The following is a 17,085-nucleotide window of genomic DNA, read 5'->3' on the forward strand; positions in this document are numbered from 1 at the left end:
TTGCTTCTATGGAACCATAGGAGAAGTGGGCTCTTCATGCATAAGATGAATGAATGTCTTTGGAATCTCTCCCTCTTCTTGTTGGCTTGAAAAAATAGGAGGCAATGGAAAATCAACCTGCATATGAGAAATTCCAGGGTTTTGGGGGTCCTAGGGAGTAGATTCATGTTGCAACGAAGGGGCCTGTTCTTCAACATGCTCTATCTAGATCCTTTGAGGACAGGCTCTCTTCCTCTTTTCTTTCTTCTTCTCTGAAGGATGGTAGTATCCCACTGGACGATCAAGCTGGTAGACTATTTCTAGCCTGATAGGAGACTAGAGTGCAAAGATAGGAACTGTGACTTTCCTCCCCTTTACCCTTTCTGGGTGAGCATGTGCATGGAATGTCACTGTATCCAGTATTAGATAAAGTGGAAAGGGTTTCTTGATCCAACTCTTTGTCATTTTGATGACATGTCTCGCTCGATGATTAATATCATCTCCTTTCTCTCTATCAATTTTTGCATTTAGGATGGGCCTTTCACCAACTTTATCTGTATTGAATAAGGGATCCAGTAGCTCTTGCGAATCTTGTAACCTTATCTCATCTGGGATGGTCAAATGGAGAGCCTTCTCCACTAAATACAAAGTCATTCTACAATAGTTCCTGATACAAACATCATAGTCATTTGTGGCATTCATCCAATGATCTTCAATGGCGTCTTCGTGGTAGAACTCTTTTCTTGCCAAATTTTCCACTTTACCAACATTGTCAAAGAATGGCCGGGGAGAGTTATATTCTTCGAGAGGATAATTCTCCCATTCCCACTCGAAAGTCAGGATATCTTGCTTTCTCTTTACCTGGTATGCTCCTATTAAAAAAAGGCCAATCCCAACAAGGCCTTCATTGTTTCTTGATCCTCTCATAAGCTAACTCAATCTGCCAAAAAATTTCCATTAGAACCAACTTGTCACTTAGGTATCTTGGGAGCTTCTTTGGATGGATGGATGCACCACCAACCTGAATGTATGTGAATGTCTGGATCTGGATGAAATATGCACCAAGAGCTATGATTTGTGCCTTGGCCTTATCAGACAATCTCTTCCCATAATCCCCTTTGATAAATTGAATGATGGCAAAGATGAAGGCATCATTCACAATCCTGTACTCCTTTCTTTGTGGTGAGAGCTTCTTCTCAACTAGCTGAGGATAAACTATATATGGCCATGCATTAGGATCCTGCATACTACCCTTCTTGTACAACCCGAGATAGTCGGTGGCTCTCGCTGCAAGTAGATATACCACATAAGAAGTCATATAGAACTTCTTTTTGTCCTTTACTATCTGCAACTGGTCACACAAGTTCTCACTAAGTGTGGTGGCCCAATCTAGTGGCATCTTTGCGTGTTTGATGGTCTCAATGAAGTTAACCGTGAATAGAGCAAGATGACCCACTGCAGGCAATCCCATAACTCTGCTCAGGAGAATGATTGAATATCCAATGTCATCCTTCATGTATCCTCGAGTCATATCTACTTTACTGATTGTCTTCCCTCGAGATGGCTTCTCAATGAAGTTTGAGGAATATATGATGTCGATGGCCTCCTGGTAATAATCCTTATGCCACCTCTCAGTTGCTTCATATGAAAGCCTGATAAACTGATCAGCTCTAGGTAGGTGAAAACCCCTCTCGATATTATCAGGTTGTAGATCTAAGACCACTTCCCCAGTGATGCTCTTTACCACCCTTTCCTCAGGAACAAAATGCCAAGATAGGGTCATAATCAATTCAATTGATTGAACGGTCCCAGGATGTGATGCTACATTTACCAATCTAGAATGGATTAAGGCGGATCTCAAAGAAGATCTTTCAGTTGGGTTGTTACAAACCCTCAAAAACTCTCCCAAGTCCATGTGTCCAAGTTCTGTGTCTTTGATTTCAGAGTATTCATCGTGCAACTATGACTTCGGGGTTACGCCTTGAAACTTGTACACAAGTGGTTTTGCTGTTGATCCGGATGTGGAAGTCATCTGATTATATTACCTGCACATCACAAAAGAGAAAAAGAATGATTAATTATTGGATATATATAAAACGTAATAAAAAAAATCCTTCTAGAAAACTTATTTAATTCATTTTTTAAATTTTTTTTAAAAATAATTTTTTTATCTTTATCTTTTTTCCTTTTTTTTTGGGTTTTGACTTTACTATAAAAATTAAATTAAATTAAATTAAAATAAAAAAAGTGGGGTTTGAAGCGCAGCAGCGGCCGTGCGTGTGCTTAAGCAGGCGTGGGGGCGACCGCATGCGGCCCTGAGGGCGCAAAGGGCGCTACAAAAGTGGCTGTGCACGACTTAGAGGGCAAGCACAACACGCCCAAAAGGGCACCGCAATGGCTGCCGCACGTGGCCCAGAAGGGTGCGGCGGCGGCGGCCTCATGCAGCCCAGAGGGCGCGCTTCTTCTCGTGGTCGCGCACACGCGCGCGCTTAGTTGCATGGAGGTAAAAAAAAAGGGGGGGGAAAGGGTTCCATACCTTTCCCTCTAGCCCTTCAAAACAAAATGAACTAGCAAGAAGGAGACTTTTCTTTTGCATGCACATGTGCCTCGATATGCGCGCACGAGATTATTATTATTATTTTAAATCTTTTTCTTTTTTCTTTTCTTTTTTGATTTTTTGATTTTTTGACTTTAAAAGTCTAACTTATATAACCAAGTTTTCTTCTCTCGACTCCCGAACTATGAGTTTGGGAGTCGAAAAAAGTAGGGAGTCCCCATTCCTAGTAAAGAATGGGGCATGTGTTGTGGAGACCACAACACTACTCTCTCTCTCTCTCCCATCCCCTACTCTATCCCTCTTACACACACTCCCATTCCCCCCCTCTCTCCCTCCCACTCCCTCTCCATCACCTACTATCTCTCTCTCTCTCTCTCTCTCTCTCACTCTCTCCCTCTACTCTCTCTCTCCCATCCCCTACTCTTACTCTCTCTCTGCCACCCCTACTCTCTCTCACACTCTCACTCTCTCTCTCCGATCCCCTACTCTCTCTCTTACACACACTCTCATCCCCCCTCTCTCTCCCTCTCCCTCTCCCTCTCCCACTGCCTACTCTCTCTCTCTCTCTCTCCCATCCCCTACTCTCTCTCTCTCTCTCTCTCTCTCTCCCCTCTCCCATTCCCTACTCTCTCTCTTTCACACACACACCCATCCCCCCCTCTCCTCTCCCATCCCCTACTCCCCCCCTCTCTCCCTCTCCCACTCCCTCTTCCACCACCTACTCTCTCTCTCCCATCCCCTACTCTCTCTCGAGCTACTATCTCTCTCCCCCCTCTCCCATTCCCTACTTGCTCTCCCTCTCTCACTCTATCTCCCACTGCCTACTCTCTCTCTCTCTCTCTCTCTCTCTCTCTCCCATTCCCTACTCTCAATATCTCTCTCCCATCCTGTACTCTCTCTCTCTCTCTCTCTCCATCCCCTACACTCAATCTCTCTCCCATCCTATACTCTCTCTGCCACCCCTACTCTCTCAGACTTCCTCTCTCTCCCATCCCCTACTCTCTCTCTTACACACATTCCCATTCCCCCCTCTCGCTCCCTCTCCCACTCTCTCTCCCATTGCCTACTCTCTCTCTCTCTCCCATCCCCTACTCTCTCTCTCCCCTCTCCCATCTCCTACTCTCTCTCTCTCTCTCTCTCTCTTTCACACACAGCACACACTCCCATCCCCCTCTCTCTCCTCTCTCATCCCCTACTCTCTAGATCTCTCACACACACTGCCATCCCCCCCCCTCTCTCTCCCTCTCCCACTCCTTCCACTGCTTACTGTCTCTCCCTCTCTACTCTCTCTCCCTTATCCCTTGCTCTCTCTCGCTCTCCCCTCTCCCATCCCCTACTTTCTCTCTCTACCACCCCTACTCTCTCTCACACTCTCTCTCCCATGCCCTACTCTCTCTCTCTCTCTCACACACACAAACACACACACACACATCCTCCTCCTCCTCCTCCTCTCTCTCTCTCTCGCCTCCTCTCCCATGACCTAATCTCTCTTTGCCATCCTGTACTCTCTCTGCCACCCCTACTCACTCTCTCACACTTCCTCCCTCTCCCATCCCCTACTCTCACTCTCTCTCCCCCATCCCGTACTCTCTCTTTGCCACCCCTACTCTCTCTCGCACTTCCTCTCTCTCCCATCCCCTACTCTCTCTCTCCCCTCTCCCATCCCCTACTTTCTCTCTCTCTCTCTCTCACACACACACACACACACACACACACACACACACACACACACACACACACACACACACAGCCATCAACCCCCCCTTCTCTATGCACTATTTAGGTCTCAATAGTGCGTGCACACTATAGCATGCACGCACCATTGAGACCCAAATTCAAAAGCTTTGAATAGAGTGTGCACGCTATAGGGCATACACACTATTCAAAGTTTTGCATTAAAACTAAGCCCGAGGTTTGGTTTTGCCTTGAAGATCCAACCCAAAGGTTTGGAGTTTATAAACAGGTCTAAGACATGTTTTGCTGCAAACATACAAAAAATGATTGATTTTTCTTGTGTGCTCTCCTTCAAGATTCTTTGTGGTTGGACATTGATAAGATTAGGTTACATGACATTGTAAGTCTCTGTGTTAGCTATATAACCATATTATTTATTTTTAATTTAAACTATTTCATGCGTTTCATCTATAATTTCTTTTGAATGTATGTCCATTTTTTGTCAAAAACCACCATGTACTAATTGGGCTGTAGATTTTAGCTCGTTTATCAAATTTTGCAACAACTTAGTTTTTTAGAAACTAGACTCCATTCTACACACTTTGAAAAAAAGAAGTTTTGATTTTAGATTAGTTTTCAATTATTTCTAGGGGGAGCACATAGATATTTCACATTTTTGGGATGCGTTTAGTTAAAAAATTCATTAAAAAAAATACACATTATAAAATTACCCAAAAAATTTGGAATAAACTACATAGTGTTAAGTAACTTTTGACCATAGCGATTAAATAATTTTAAAAAAAAAGTTAAAATTTTAGGGGGGCCACACTTTGTACTGTGTTATGTTTTTTTGGAATAAACAATACCACTTTCTGTGGGCCCCTTTTTTGAGGACCTAAAACTAAACCATTTTGAAAAAAATTAGTAGTTTAAAAACTAGATTCAAAAGACCACAACTTTTGTTTTTGTCATATCTTAAAAATTTTGAGCATAACTATCTTCAAATTCTTGTTGAAGTTCAAAAATTGCTGATTTTAGAAAAAAAGGTGTCCACTTATACCCCCCTTTTGGCACCACAACTTGGTGCACTCACACACACACACACACACACACACACACACACACACACACACACAACATTGAGATTAATCGTTCTCGAGGCACTTATTTTCATAAATCCCAGCAGAGAAGAAAATGTCTTGGGACTAAATAAAAATAGTTGCCTTGAGAACGATTACTCTTAACATTCTACACACACACACACACACACACACACAACTATCCATAATTGGTAGGTTAAGATTCTAAATTTAATGCCATAACCTCCTCTTTCAACTATTGTTCACTCTTTGACCAGTTGCTCTTGCTCTTCTCCTTTGTGAATGTGAAAATGATTTTCTTTTCATTTTTTGGTTATTTTGTGCTTCTTCAAATTTAAAAACATCTTTATTTTTTAACATTGACAGTCCAAAAGTGGCTTGAGCCATAGGGGATGAATAAAAGTCCTTAGGATGGGTAAGGGACTTCTAACCATCCCCTAGCTGTCTTGAGGACTTCTAGTCACCCTCTATCTTGTTGTTCTTATAATGCTATTTTAGAAACATTCTATTTTTGAAAAAAAAAAGTTTAGAGACACAAAATTCCCATCCCCACGTCTCCAAAACGGAAGTGGGGAAAATTCAATAGAAAACACTTCATAGAACATAACAAATTAAAATTAAACATCAACTTTATACCTATGCAATAATCTTATTGGTAACTAAAAAGACATAATTCTAAATTTGATCCTAAATATAAAATAAATTTTAAAAGTCAAACACAATCTACAATAAAACTAAATTACGATTCCCTTTTTATCTTTTGATAGACTATATTATATTTAAATACTATCCCAACTCATTAACCTAGGCAATTTTTTAAATTTTAGCAGCTTTGTTTTGTTTTTTTAACATAAACTATTTGAGTACCTACAAAATTCAAATTAGGCAAACTGTACTCCCGAGAACAAGAAAATAAATCCTTTTAAAACAAATTCGGATTGGGTCGTGGGATCGTCTCTTTCGGGTTTCCCACCATTCCAATGACCCCACTCGCATTCCCACACCCCCATCACCTTAAACTCCCTGCCTGGTTTTACAAACTCCCGCCCACATCGTTACCAACGTTCATACCCAGCATGCAATTGTTATTCCACATCATCTTCCACGTCATTGTTCAATTGCTAGCAGGTCCTCGCCATGTCAGCAGCCGGCCTTCCCCTGTGGTATCAGACTCCAGCTACTTCGCCAGCAGGCGACGAGGAACAACTCACTTGTTTGCTAAACGTGTAGATAAATCATATATTTAATCTCTTATATTTGGTTTTATTTAAAACTGCAGAATTCGCCTAGAGAGGTCGCATATAATCTCTCTGGGTTCTGTGCAACATTGATCAAGCTCATTTAATCTTCGGGAATTGTTTGCTTCTCTATGGTCTATACCTCTGAAATTCTAATGAATTCCTTAGCACCCAAAATGATGAACTTGCTCCTGCTGCTTGCAATGCTATTGGGTGAGCTGCCTTTGATAGACACATACTTTTCACTCTCTCCGATATTGCTTGTGTGATGCTAATTCTTAGAAAGAAGGATGAATTGAAAATTAGACTCCAATATATACGTGGGCAATGTCATAGATGTTTATTGTAAGAGATTTTCACTTATCATCATGTGTAACTGTACAAAACAACTTCTGTATCTTCTGGCAGAACACTATTCAGATTTGAAGCTATGAACAAGTTTGTATGTGGCATTTGCTTGAAAATTTACGAGTAATTCGACATGCTATTTATGAATGGATCAACTGTGTATTTGAAATGGCTTTTGTTAGCATTCGTGCTTGAATTCTTCGACATCTAAAACAATGGGCAGTTTGATGTGCCATGTACTACTGGGCGAGCTGTTTTCATCATGACATTCGGGAATTGTCTCCCATATCTTTGGAACTCTTTCTCCAACATTTTCGGAACATGTTCTACTACAAGTTCTTGTTGTTTGTTTGTGTGCTTACTTTTTTGGTTTGTAAAATGGGGTTGCGAGCACAAATATCCAACACATTTAGAACTAATTGACTACGAAAAGGTATTTTGTTTTTCAGTTATTTTGGATAATATTTGCAATAAGACTATTTTATTTATTTTAATGGGTTTGATATGGGTTTCATATTACCATTATCCTGTACCTGTGGATTAAATCTCATTTTTTTCTTTCTTTTTTATGGAAAATTGTAGGTATTGATCTCAAACAATTCTCTCCAATTCCTATGAATATTGAAAGGAATAATTAAAAACCAACTTGCCTTTTGATCATGCTGCAATGCAGGAAAAAAATCGTTGGCTACCAGCGACTATAATTACAGTGACTGTCAAGGTATTGTCAAGAGCTGGGCTGATAAATCATTGCTGGAATTGGAGGGAAGAACAGAGCAGAAGAATTTCGAGTTAAAGGACTTTCTGTTTTTCCTTCATGTTCCAAGAACCGGGGGAAGAAACTATTACAGCTGGTAATTTCCTTTACGAAATTTCGTTTTCAACCATTTTTCTGGGATGGGAGCATTTTCAGAAGGTGCCAAATGGGAGAAAAGAAACCTTTGACTGCATATAGAAGCAGGTTATCTTTATGGCATATTTCCGAACTGATATTTCACAAAACTTTTAGATAAGATAAATTTATTAATGTCCAACAAGAGACCAAGAAGGGTCTAAGGGACAAAATGTTTATTACAATAATCTTCAAAAATAAACTAGCCGAATTTATTTTTAAGAATATAAATATTGAAAATTTTGATTTTGATTTAACAGTAGTCTATGATGCATATATTTATCATACATTAAACTGGGAAGATTCTTTAACAATTTTATACTTCTAGAAGAAATTTCTGTTCCTCAAAAGTTTCTGTGCTTGGTAGGCATGTAATTAGGAGCTATATAGACAATTTTGATGGCCTTTGCGGAGGAACAAATTGTGTCTTTGTTTGAATGTTTAAACAAAACAAATGGTGCCAACGTTAATGAAAATAACGTTGGAGAAGTCCTGACACTTAGAAACACACTGAAGGGTTGGGCCATGTTAGAATTGAGGAACACTTAGGGTCTACGGTGCCACTAGAATGCACCTTTTCCACCATATGAATGCACTAAATGTAATTAATGAGACTATTAGCACTCTATACGGGTGCATATAAGTTGCCCTGTAGCCACTGCAACACTTAGTTGGGGGAGTGAATCAGTGTTCTGAGCTTTTCAATTGTCTTAAACTGATTGCATAACTATAAAACAATAGCAATGAAAAGTAAACTGCTAAACCACAAAGTAAACATCCATGAGCTTATGACACCATGATTTAGTGCGGAAACCTGGTTCAGGGGAAATCCACAGTGGGGATGAAATCTACAAATATTACTCTGCAGAAGTAATTAGCCCAATTATAGGTTTTGTTACAAAAGGGCTGAATGCATAAGCATTCAGGCTTATAGCCTAAAGCACACTGATCAAATTTAAAATCAGTGGGCTGCAACCAAACTGATTACAATACAAGGGCTACAAGCCCAAGATGGACAACAATCTAAAACCTGAACTGAAAAGTAGCATCACCTATGCCAGAACAGTTCCCTGCAAGTGCAGTATGATTAAACTGACCTCATATTCAACAAGTGAACAACACATCATCAAGTTCGCTCTTTCCATCTCTTCTCACATCAATCACAAATTCGACCTTTTGTACCCAATCTCAAGAACAAGAATTATGTAAGTCAGATCCACTAGAAAAATAGATAACATGTAGAACATAGTATAATTCAACACTCAAAACTCTATGCTAACCTTTACCAAAGGTGTATAAGATATAGGTAGGTCGGCTCAACCAAAATCTTTCATCAAAATGATCAGATCATCGATCTGATAAGATTGCTAGTTGATCCAACAAAACTTTGTCTCTACATAAACAATTTTATTTTCAACCTAATACTCATATCATTACAGCTTTCACAAACTTCAACATCATAACCTAGGACCATAGTAGTATATGTATCATAACTTATATAATCTTCCTCTAATTGTGCAATGCAAGATTCTTTAGTATCTTGTCTCACCAGTCCAAAAACTTGTTGAGATCAGGGGAGATTGTCAGCATTGTGGGAGACGATTGAGATGGCTGACATGTTGGATTGATGACAGGTTTTGTCATTGATGTCTATATATGTTTTTTGGTTGCAGGCATACTTAGATTCTGTATGTTGGAAACTATGGATCAGAATAATACAGATAGTGTTTGACGTTCCTAAGCATGCGAGCATGGTTTGGTGTTACAGGGAGAATATCAACCTTATGTCTACGGTTGCAGCACTTTATGTGTTGTATTGAGTGAGTTTCAGTTGTTTTGGTGAAGACTAGTTTCAGGCTAGTGACAAGGAACTATGCCAGCAGTAGTCACAGTATTTTGGGTATAACTTGATTGCGAAATGGACTTAAGTTTTGCGAGCATAGAAGATGTTAGAAGACTTGACTGTGCACTTATGTTCAGATTTATGGATCATTTGGTTCATGGTTGATTGGTCTCTAGTGTGTAATGTGTGGTATATTATCTTGGCGACCAATAGGATGGTGTAGCGTATTGATTTATTTTGGCAAGCATTGATTATGGATCCTAGCGTGTGGATTGGTCTATGTAATTATTTTATAGTTGTTCAAAAAGGGATGTATACCTTAGCATAGGTCTATTTGTTTATTTGTACATTGGGGAAGTCCTAACAGGCTGACCTACTTGCTTGTTTGTAATTGGTATAAAGGAAAGTAATTTCCCTAATTTGTAATGTATGGGAATGCATTTATGTATGCAAGCCTTGATGCTAGAATATCAGTGCAGAGTTGAAGGATTGTCAGATGCTTTGAGAAGAGCTATGAGTGGAATCTATTAACATTCCCAGTGGACTTCAAAGGAACTGTTAAGGCGATTGAGTTTTTGTTTGTTCACTTCCTTCTCTTAGATTTGTAGATCCTTGAAGGTGGCTTTAACCTGCAACTCTGTGACAGTGAGTCTTCTTGAAGGTGGATTAACCTTCATCCTTTATAGTGTGCTCAGACAATGAGCCTTTTGTTCTCATCAACTTCTAACAGGGTTGTGAACCTTTCAACAGGGGTTTAGTTCAGTCCTTTAATAGGGATAGTTATATGAAATGCATTGTATGGACTTTGAATAGGCTCAGATCCTTTTAAAAGGATGTTTATATATTAGTACAAGATCTAGTGGGTATTATCCTTAACGGCATTTTTCCCTTAACGTGGTTTTCCTCGAGAAAAGGAATCCTTGTGTTGATGGTGTTGGCTTTCTTGTTATTGTGCATTGCTATATTGTTGATTAGCAATCAGTTTAATAAGTTCGATTTTCATAGTTATTGCTCACAATTGATTCGAGCCCTCCTCCCCCTCCCCTTCTCAGTTGTGAGGTGTGGACTTTGGTTATGAACAAAACTAATCTAGTATATTGCCTTGTATACTTAGCTAAATTCATGAAGTAAACTTCGGTAAGTCCAAAGTCTATCAAATGGCCAAGAAAATAGAATGCAATTGTCATTAGTGACAACATATAGTATGTGTCTAGCAATTTTTTTTGCAATCAATGTCCCCCTTTGGCATTAATGACAACACTCAGTAAAAAATGGCTAAGTGTCGAACAAAAGGCCAAGCCCCAAAAACTATAACAAAACTTGTTGTTGGCGTAATTGATGCAAATTGTGTTGAAGAGATGTTGCACTGCATGTTTGATGTTCGATTAATTAGTTATTGTCTTGTCATTGATGTCAACTTGAAGGTTGATTGTTGACTTTTTACCGGGAGCATTGTTCTAGTATGTGTAGAGTGGAAATCAGCTTGAAAGTGGTTGTGCAGTAGGAACTAAGGTGTGTGATAGCTATGGATGATGTAATGTCCCCATCTTTTTAGCATCTCAGTGAAGTTCTTAGCCTTTACATTCTTCAGAGGCTAAGTGGAGAAATATGAAAAAATTGATTAAATTAATTTCATATAAAGTCATTAAACAAATTAAAATTAAAAGGTGACTTTATATTTAATTAATTTGATTAAAAGTGACTAAAGTTAAATAAATTAATTGAAAAAATCTTCTAGAAGGAGGAATTTAATATTATTTTATTTCTTCTAGAAGGACATCCATCTATTGGAGGAAAAGAATAAATAGGGAGGGCAACTTCATTGTTGAGCATTGATTGTGTTGCCATCTACTCTTTTGGATCAGTTGTGGAGCCATGGGTTTCTGCAGTTGCTACATTGATTGTTGGGAATGAACACTCCCATTGATTTGCATAACTGAGGTGGTGAAATATCTTCCAAAGGCTTGCGACTATTGGAGAAGACAAATCAGTCTTTTCATTGTGCCAAATTTGTGGCCTAGGGCTATATTTGTGGAGTAAGGAATAAGTTGGATATTGCTACAGTAACTTTATTATAGTACCACTACTACAGTATCACTGCTATAGTAACTTTGGTACAATACCACTGCTACAGTGACGCTGCTATAGTGCCGTTGCTACAATGATTTGCTACAGTAATTTGCTATAGGAAAACTCATATTTTGGGAGCAATTCCAGGTTTTTATCTACTACATTTTGCATTGTTTGAGAGTAGATATTTAGGGCATTGGTAGGGTTTGTAAAATCTGTTGTAATCTAATTTATATCAGAGTTTTATATCAGAATTTGTTGCCCTAATGTCTTATTGATGTAGATGCATATTTTCCTTTTTGTAATCAGTGTTATACAAAAACAATTGCATCTTCATTGTTAGATGTTTGGTGTGTTTTTTGCAAAGCATATTTATTAAAGTTTGGCATTTAGAAAGTAATCAGAATTTAAATATGCAATATATTTCTTGCTTGCAAAGTGTTTGACAAAATGTCAAACAAGTGAATTAGAGAAGACTTTGTGTTTGACAAAGTTATAACTTGTTGGGGTTATTACATTGGTATCATAGCTAAATCTTGCCATCTTCAGGGTTTAGCAATCACATGCAGCCACCTGGGGTTGGCTTTCACAGATTTTACACTTGCAGGCAAGCTTTGATTAGCATGGAACAAGATTTTGACAGGCAACTAGACACCATGGGTAACAGGCAAGAGCGTAGCCCATCAAGAGACAATAGGAATGAGGATCAGGAAACAGGGAAATTTTTCTGAGCAATGGTTACAGGACAAGAGTAGATGGCTTAGGTTTTGTAGGCACTAACCACTATGGTTGAGCGCATGAACCCACAGGACAAATGAAATTAGGAACAAGGGGATAACAGGAGTGCAGTGGGATCACCTAGAGCTCATAGAACTCTTTTCAGAACAACAAACAGGCCCACACGTCCTACCTTTGTTAGAGAGGAACCAGTACAGGAGCCAGTAGAGGAAGCTGAGGATAGGACATTTGCAGATATCCTTATAGCTACTAATGATGAATGAGAATTATTGGCACTACAGGTATGGGAGAGAATGACTTTTGAGAGGTTTGTGAACCAAAGAGGAGAACACTACCATACAGTCAGACAAAATAGGAGACCTTGTGGCGAGAATAATGAATTAAAGCGTGCTACAAGGAAGTTTTCTTTAACTACATTTGATGGGAGTAGCAGAATGATAGCGTAAGCTTAGATTCACAAGCTTGATACCTTCTTAACACTGAGACCTATGAAAGAAGTGGAGGCAATAAAATATGCCACGCTGCATTTAGAGGGAGCTACACATGATTGGTGGTACCATGGGATGATTACCTGTCAGCATAACCAAGTGACTTCATATTAGGACTTCGTGGAAAGGTTGGTAGAGAGGTTTGATAAGAAGGATCCAGAAGTCTACTTCAGGGAGTTGGCACAGTTGAGACAGACAAGCGGATTGGAGTATTTCATTAGTGATTTTTAGAGGCTATCTGTTATGGTGCCAAATATATCAAATAGGGGATTGGTTGTTTTGTTCATTGAGGGATTATCCAAACCACTGAAGGATTGGGTAAAAGCCTTTGATCCATTCAATTTGCAAGAAGCAATTAAGAAAACAACCCTAGTAAATAAGTTTCAGTCAAAGGGTGCATCATCTAGCAAAGACAAACCATTCTTCAAGAAACCTGAGAGGAATGAAACAAAGGCTGAAAATAAAGATAAATCATTTGCCCCTTTGGATAGAGAGACATCGAATGATTTAAGGGAGAAAAAACTCTATTTTTGTTGCAAAGGACCCTATGACTTGAACCATGACTGACCTTTGAGGCCAAAGAGGAAAGCAAACAGGATCATGTGGGCTTATTATGAGGATTCTGATTCTGAAAATTCAGACTAGCAATCTGAAAATGAAGAATTAATTGAAGAAAAGGAAGGCACAAATGATATAGGTGATGAGAAGATTGAGGGTAGATTTAAGGAGGCCCGTCTCACTACTGTACAACAAGAGGGATCATTCAGGATGAGAGGGCTATTGGCTGGTCGACGAGTTATTACTTTGCTTGATACAGGTGCTGCTCACAATTTTATTTATTCTAGATTGATTGAGAGGCGTGGGATACAGACAAAGCAGTTTGAGGGTTTGAGAGTGAGGGTAGTTGATGGCTACTTCCTCAAATGTGACAGGAAGATTATAGGTCTACCCCTAAAGATCAACAACTTTGATTTCAAAGCAGATTTTTATGTTGCTAACATGGGTGATACAAATTTAGTTCTTGGCATGACTTGGTTACATGATATAGTGGAGCTTGAAGGGGCTCCAAATTTTAGCAAAATTTTAGCCCTAAGCATCATGGAAACAACAGATATGCTTATACAATGATTAGTCATATATTGCTTGACATGTTTCAGGAAGAGCCTGCAAATATAAGAACGTGATATAATGATTAGAATGGGAACATTTTGTTGAAGACCATTCAGTTTCTCCAGAGACTCCTAATTCAGAGAAGTTAAATAGTATTGGCATAGATGATATCTTAGCATCCATAGCTGATAGTTATATAGCAACACATATTTCTGCTACCTACAAAATGCTTCTCCTAATCCAGAAATGAAGGTAAATCTGACACACAACAGATGGTAAATGTGCACATATGGAGGTTACCAAATACAGATCTATATGAGGTAATAGGAGAAAGACTGTCGCAAGTATAGACTGCTGTATGTATCCCCATTTTATAAGGAGATATTGCTTAGTCTGAGACTTTTTATGAGTTGAAAGTAATTCTTCTAGTTTTGAAGATATTGCGTGTTCTTCATGTCAAATAGAAGCAGTTTCTAAGAAAGAAAAATATGAGCCCATTCAAGTTTGTGACTACAAAAAAGATGCCTCGACATATTATTCTGAAATTACAACATGTTGCACTCACTTTACATGCTGATTTGCAATTCAGTACAATTTCTTTGCTCCAACTTATGGATGTACTAAATAAACTTTTTCTAGAGCAGCAACATCTATGTTTGATTGACAAGAATGTTATCATGGATGCATGAGGAACGTTTTCAGAACAGAGGAATGCATTCAAAGTAATACATAATGGATATTGACAGTGAGAAACACATTTGGTATAAATGCTACAGAAAATCTGATACAAGAAGAGCCTGTTAAGAAATATTTATCAGTGTAGATGAGTTATAATGCTGCTTTGGCATCCAAAGCAATTGTAGAAGAGCTTTCAGGTATTCTTGTGACAGTGGAAATTACAAGTGATTTGCTTGATAGACAAGGACCAATATATAGAAAGGACCAATATACAGTATAGATATTTGTTATTCTTACATTGACTGGGGTGATAAAAAGGATATAGGATTGTTCAATGAACATACTTCATGGATAGTATGGAGAACCAATCTGAATGCGACAGGCTGTCTTCTGGAAGCTAGTAAATCAGAAACTTTATGGCAGGAACGGATATGAATAGTCCATGGAATTGAATTCATTATTCTCAGCCTTACATCTGCAGCAGAACAGAGGGACACACCTTAAGTTTTCATATGCTCGATTGAAGGTTTTACACAAGAGATTGGAATTATTTGGTTTTGTTTATCAACATCTAACTTTTCTTTTCTTTTGTCTGCAGGCACTGAAGCATGAATATTATCAACAGCACTATGAATAGGTACTCACGATGGAGGGTAATTGGGAAGCGTTCCTTATGCATATGAGGAATTATCGCATTTTACTGTGTAAGAGCGAGGGTCTCCTGGCACCACCCGGTGTGAATATGAAGCACTCCAGATAACAAAGAATGAAGGATCTTCATGCTAGAAATTTGGTGATATTCATCGAATTCGCACGGCACCATTTACCTTCATTGGTCACGATTAATAGCTGAACAAGGAGTGGTATTCCCGTTTCAAACTTGGAGATTGCGTGTGGGGGAAGAGCAGAAAGAGTACCTACGTTGAGCTTGATCGAGCGTAGACATGGTGCGAACAGGCTAACAAATTTAAGGATCTGAATCAGGGCATCTCATATGTTTGAGAATTTGCTCTCAGTAAAAACGTGATTGAAAAGTCTATCGAATGGAGAAGGGCGTGTGCGAAACAACCTGGGAATAACCTTACCAAATCTTTATCATTTTCAAACATTAATCAAATTCCTTATAAGTTAATGTTCAGAAGACGTTAACTTTTCATTTGTTTTAAGCAAAACATACGAATTAATTCATAGTTTGGAAACAGTGTGATTTTTTGGAAAGATCTCGTATCTTTCCAAAAACATAAGGTCTCGTATCTTCCCAAACTATATGAATCCGGATAATATTTAATACGGATTATATTAGGGTTAAGGTTCGGTTATTTGTTATAGAAGGGTGCAATGTGTAATAATGCCCCTTCATCAGTATAAATATGAGATGTAAAACATAAGAGAGACAAATGACATTATTATTATTCATATTTTAATTTTTTTGTTTTTCCTTGCGATGATGTATTATATTCTTTTAATTGGCGAAGGAAATGACCTTTTGAACTAAGCCTCTAGATGGTGAATTATGGAATAAATTCTTGTGCGATTCTCGAGTTGAATTATATTGGATGGATCACTTGTAGGGAATGTCTCCAGTATGATTTTATTTCCGGATCAGTAAGAAGTATTTATTTAATTTATTTGCATTAGAGTTTTAATTTTTTATTTAGTTGTGTCCTTTATAAACGTTTTTATTATTTTCTATAAATATTTTAATATTTGGATAAGTGGACTGAATCGTTATTGCATTTTAAATTTGATAAACGTAAATATTGTGAAATATTTTATTGTTTCCATATTTATGTCTAATTTGCCTCAACAGGAGTTAAAGTGCATTTTAGACTAATTTAAATTGCTTTTATATAATTGATTCGTCGCGTCCGAATTATTAAATTTGTTTATAGTTAAAATATATTAAACTTTATAAAGTTGTACGTTTCAACTAATAATATTGACTCTATTGCCCATTTAATTAGGCACTGGTCTTTTATTCTTAATTCATAATCCATAAGCTGGCAAATGTTTCATTTCTTACCTTTGCGGAATTAATATATTCATCTGTTGCATTAATCTATATTTATTTTTTATTTAAAATGTTATTTCAATCATTTGCTTTTGTTCTCAATTCATAAATCACAAGTTCAAAGTTTTCCTATATTTCTTGCCATTTGGAAAACGTGTATTGTGTTCGCATTCTAATCGATCTGTTTTGAGTGTCTTGGATTTAAGTGTTTCATCTAGGATTGGGTACACCCGCCTCGGTCTTGCAGAGCCGGAAGCGTAGGGGATTTAGATCACATTGATCAATCCTGTCAAGTTGGCCTCAATCGGTTGGATATCCTAGCATCGAGCAGGCAAGGCTCGTAGGATTCCAATCTACGG

The 17,085-nt window shown here is 38.2% G+C and overlaps 1 protein-coding gene across 1 annotated transcript in view; it reads left to right on the top strand.

Annotated features, from left to right (window-relative positions):
* The first annotated feature begins 6,241 nt into the window (after positions 1 to 6,241).
* LOC149528888 (protein-tyrosine sulfotransferase-like) overlaps positions 6,242 to 17,085 on the top strand; it is a 212,247-nt gene continuing 201,403 nt past the window's right edge. The window contains exons 1-2 of the mRNA XM_089809588.1: positions 6,242 to 6,761; positions 7,570 to 7,750. Of these exons, the coding sequence (XP_089665714.1) occupies positions 6,680 to 6,761; positions 7,570 to 7,750 (263 nt within the window). The 5' untranslated portion in view covers positions 6,242 to 6,679. The remainder of the gene's footprint in view (positions 6,762 to 7,569; positions 7,751 to 17,085) is intronic.

Source organism: Cupressus sempervirens, chromosome 11 (genome assembly GCF_028749045.1).
Source record: "Cupressus sempervirens isolate cs-2001-9-10 chromosome 11, ASM2874904v1, whole genome shotgun sequence".
Lineage (NCBI taxonomy): Eukaryota > Viridiplantae > Streptophyta > Pinopsida > Cupressales > Cupressaceae > Cupressus > Cupressus sempervirens.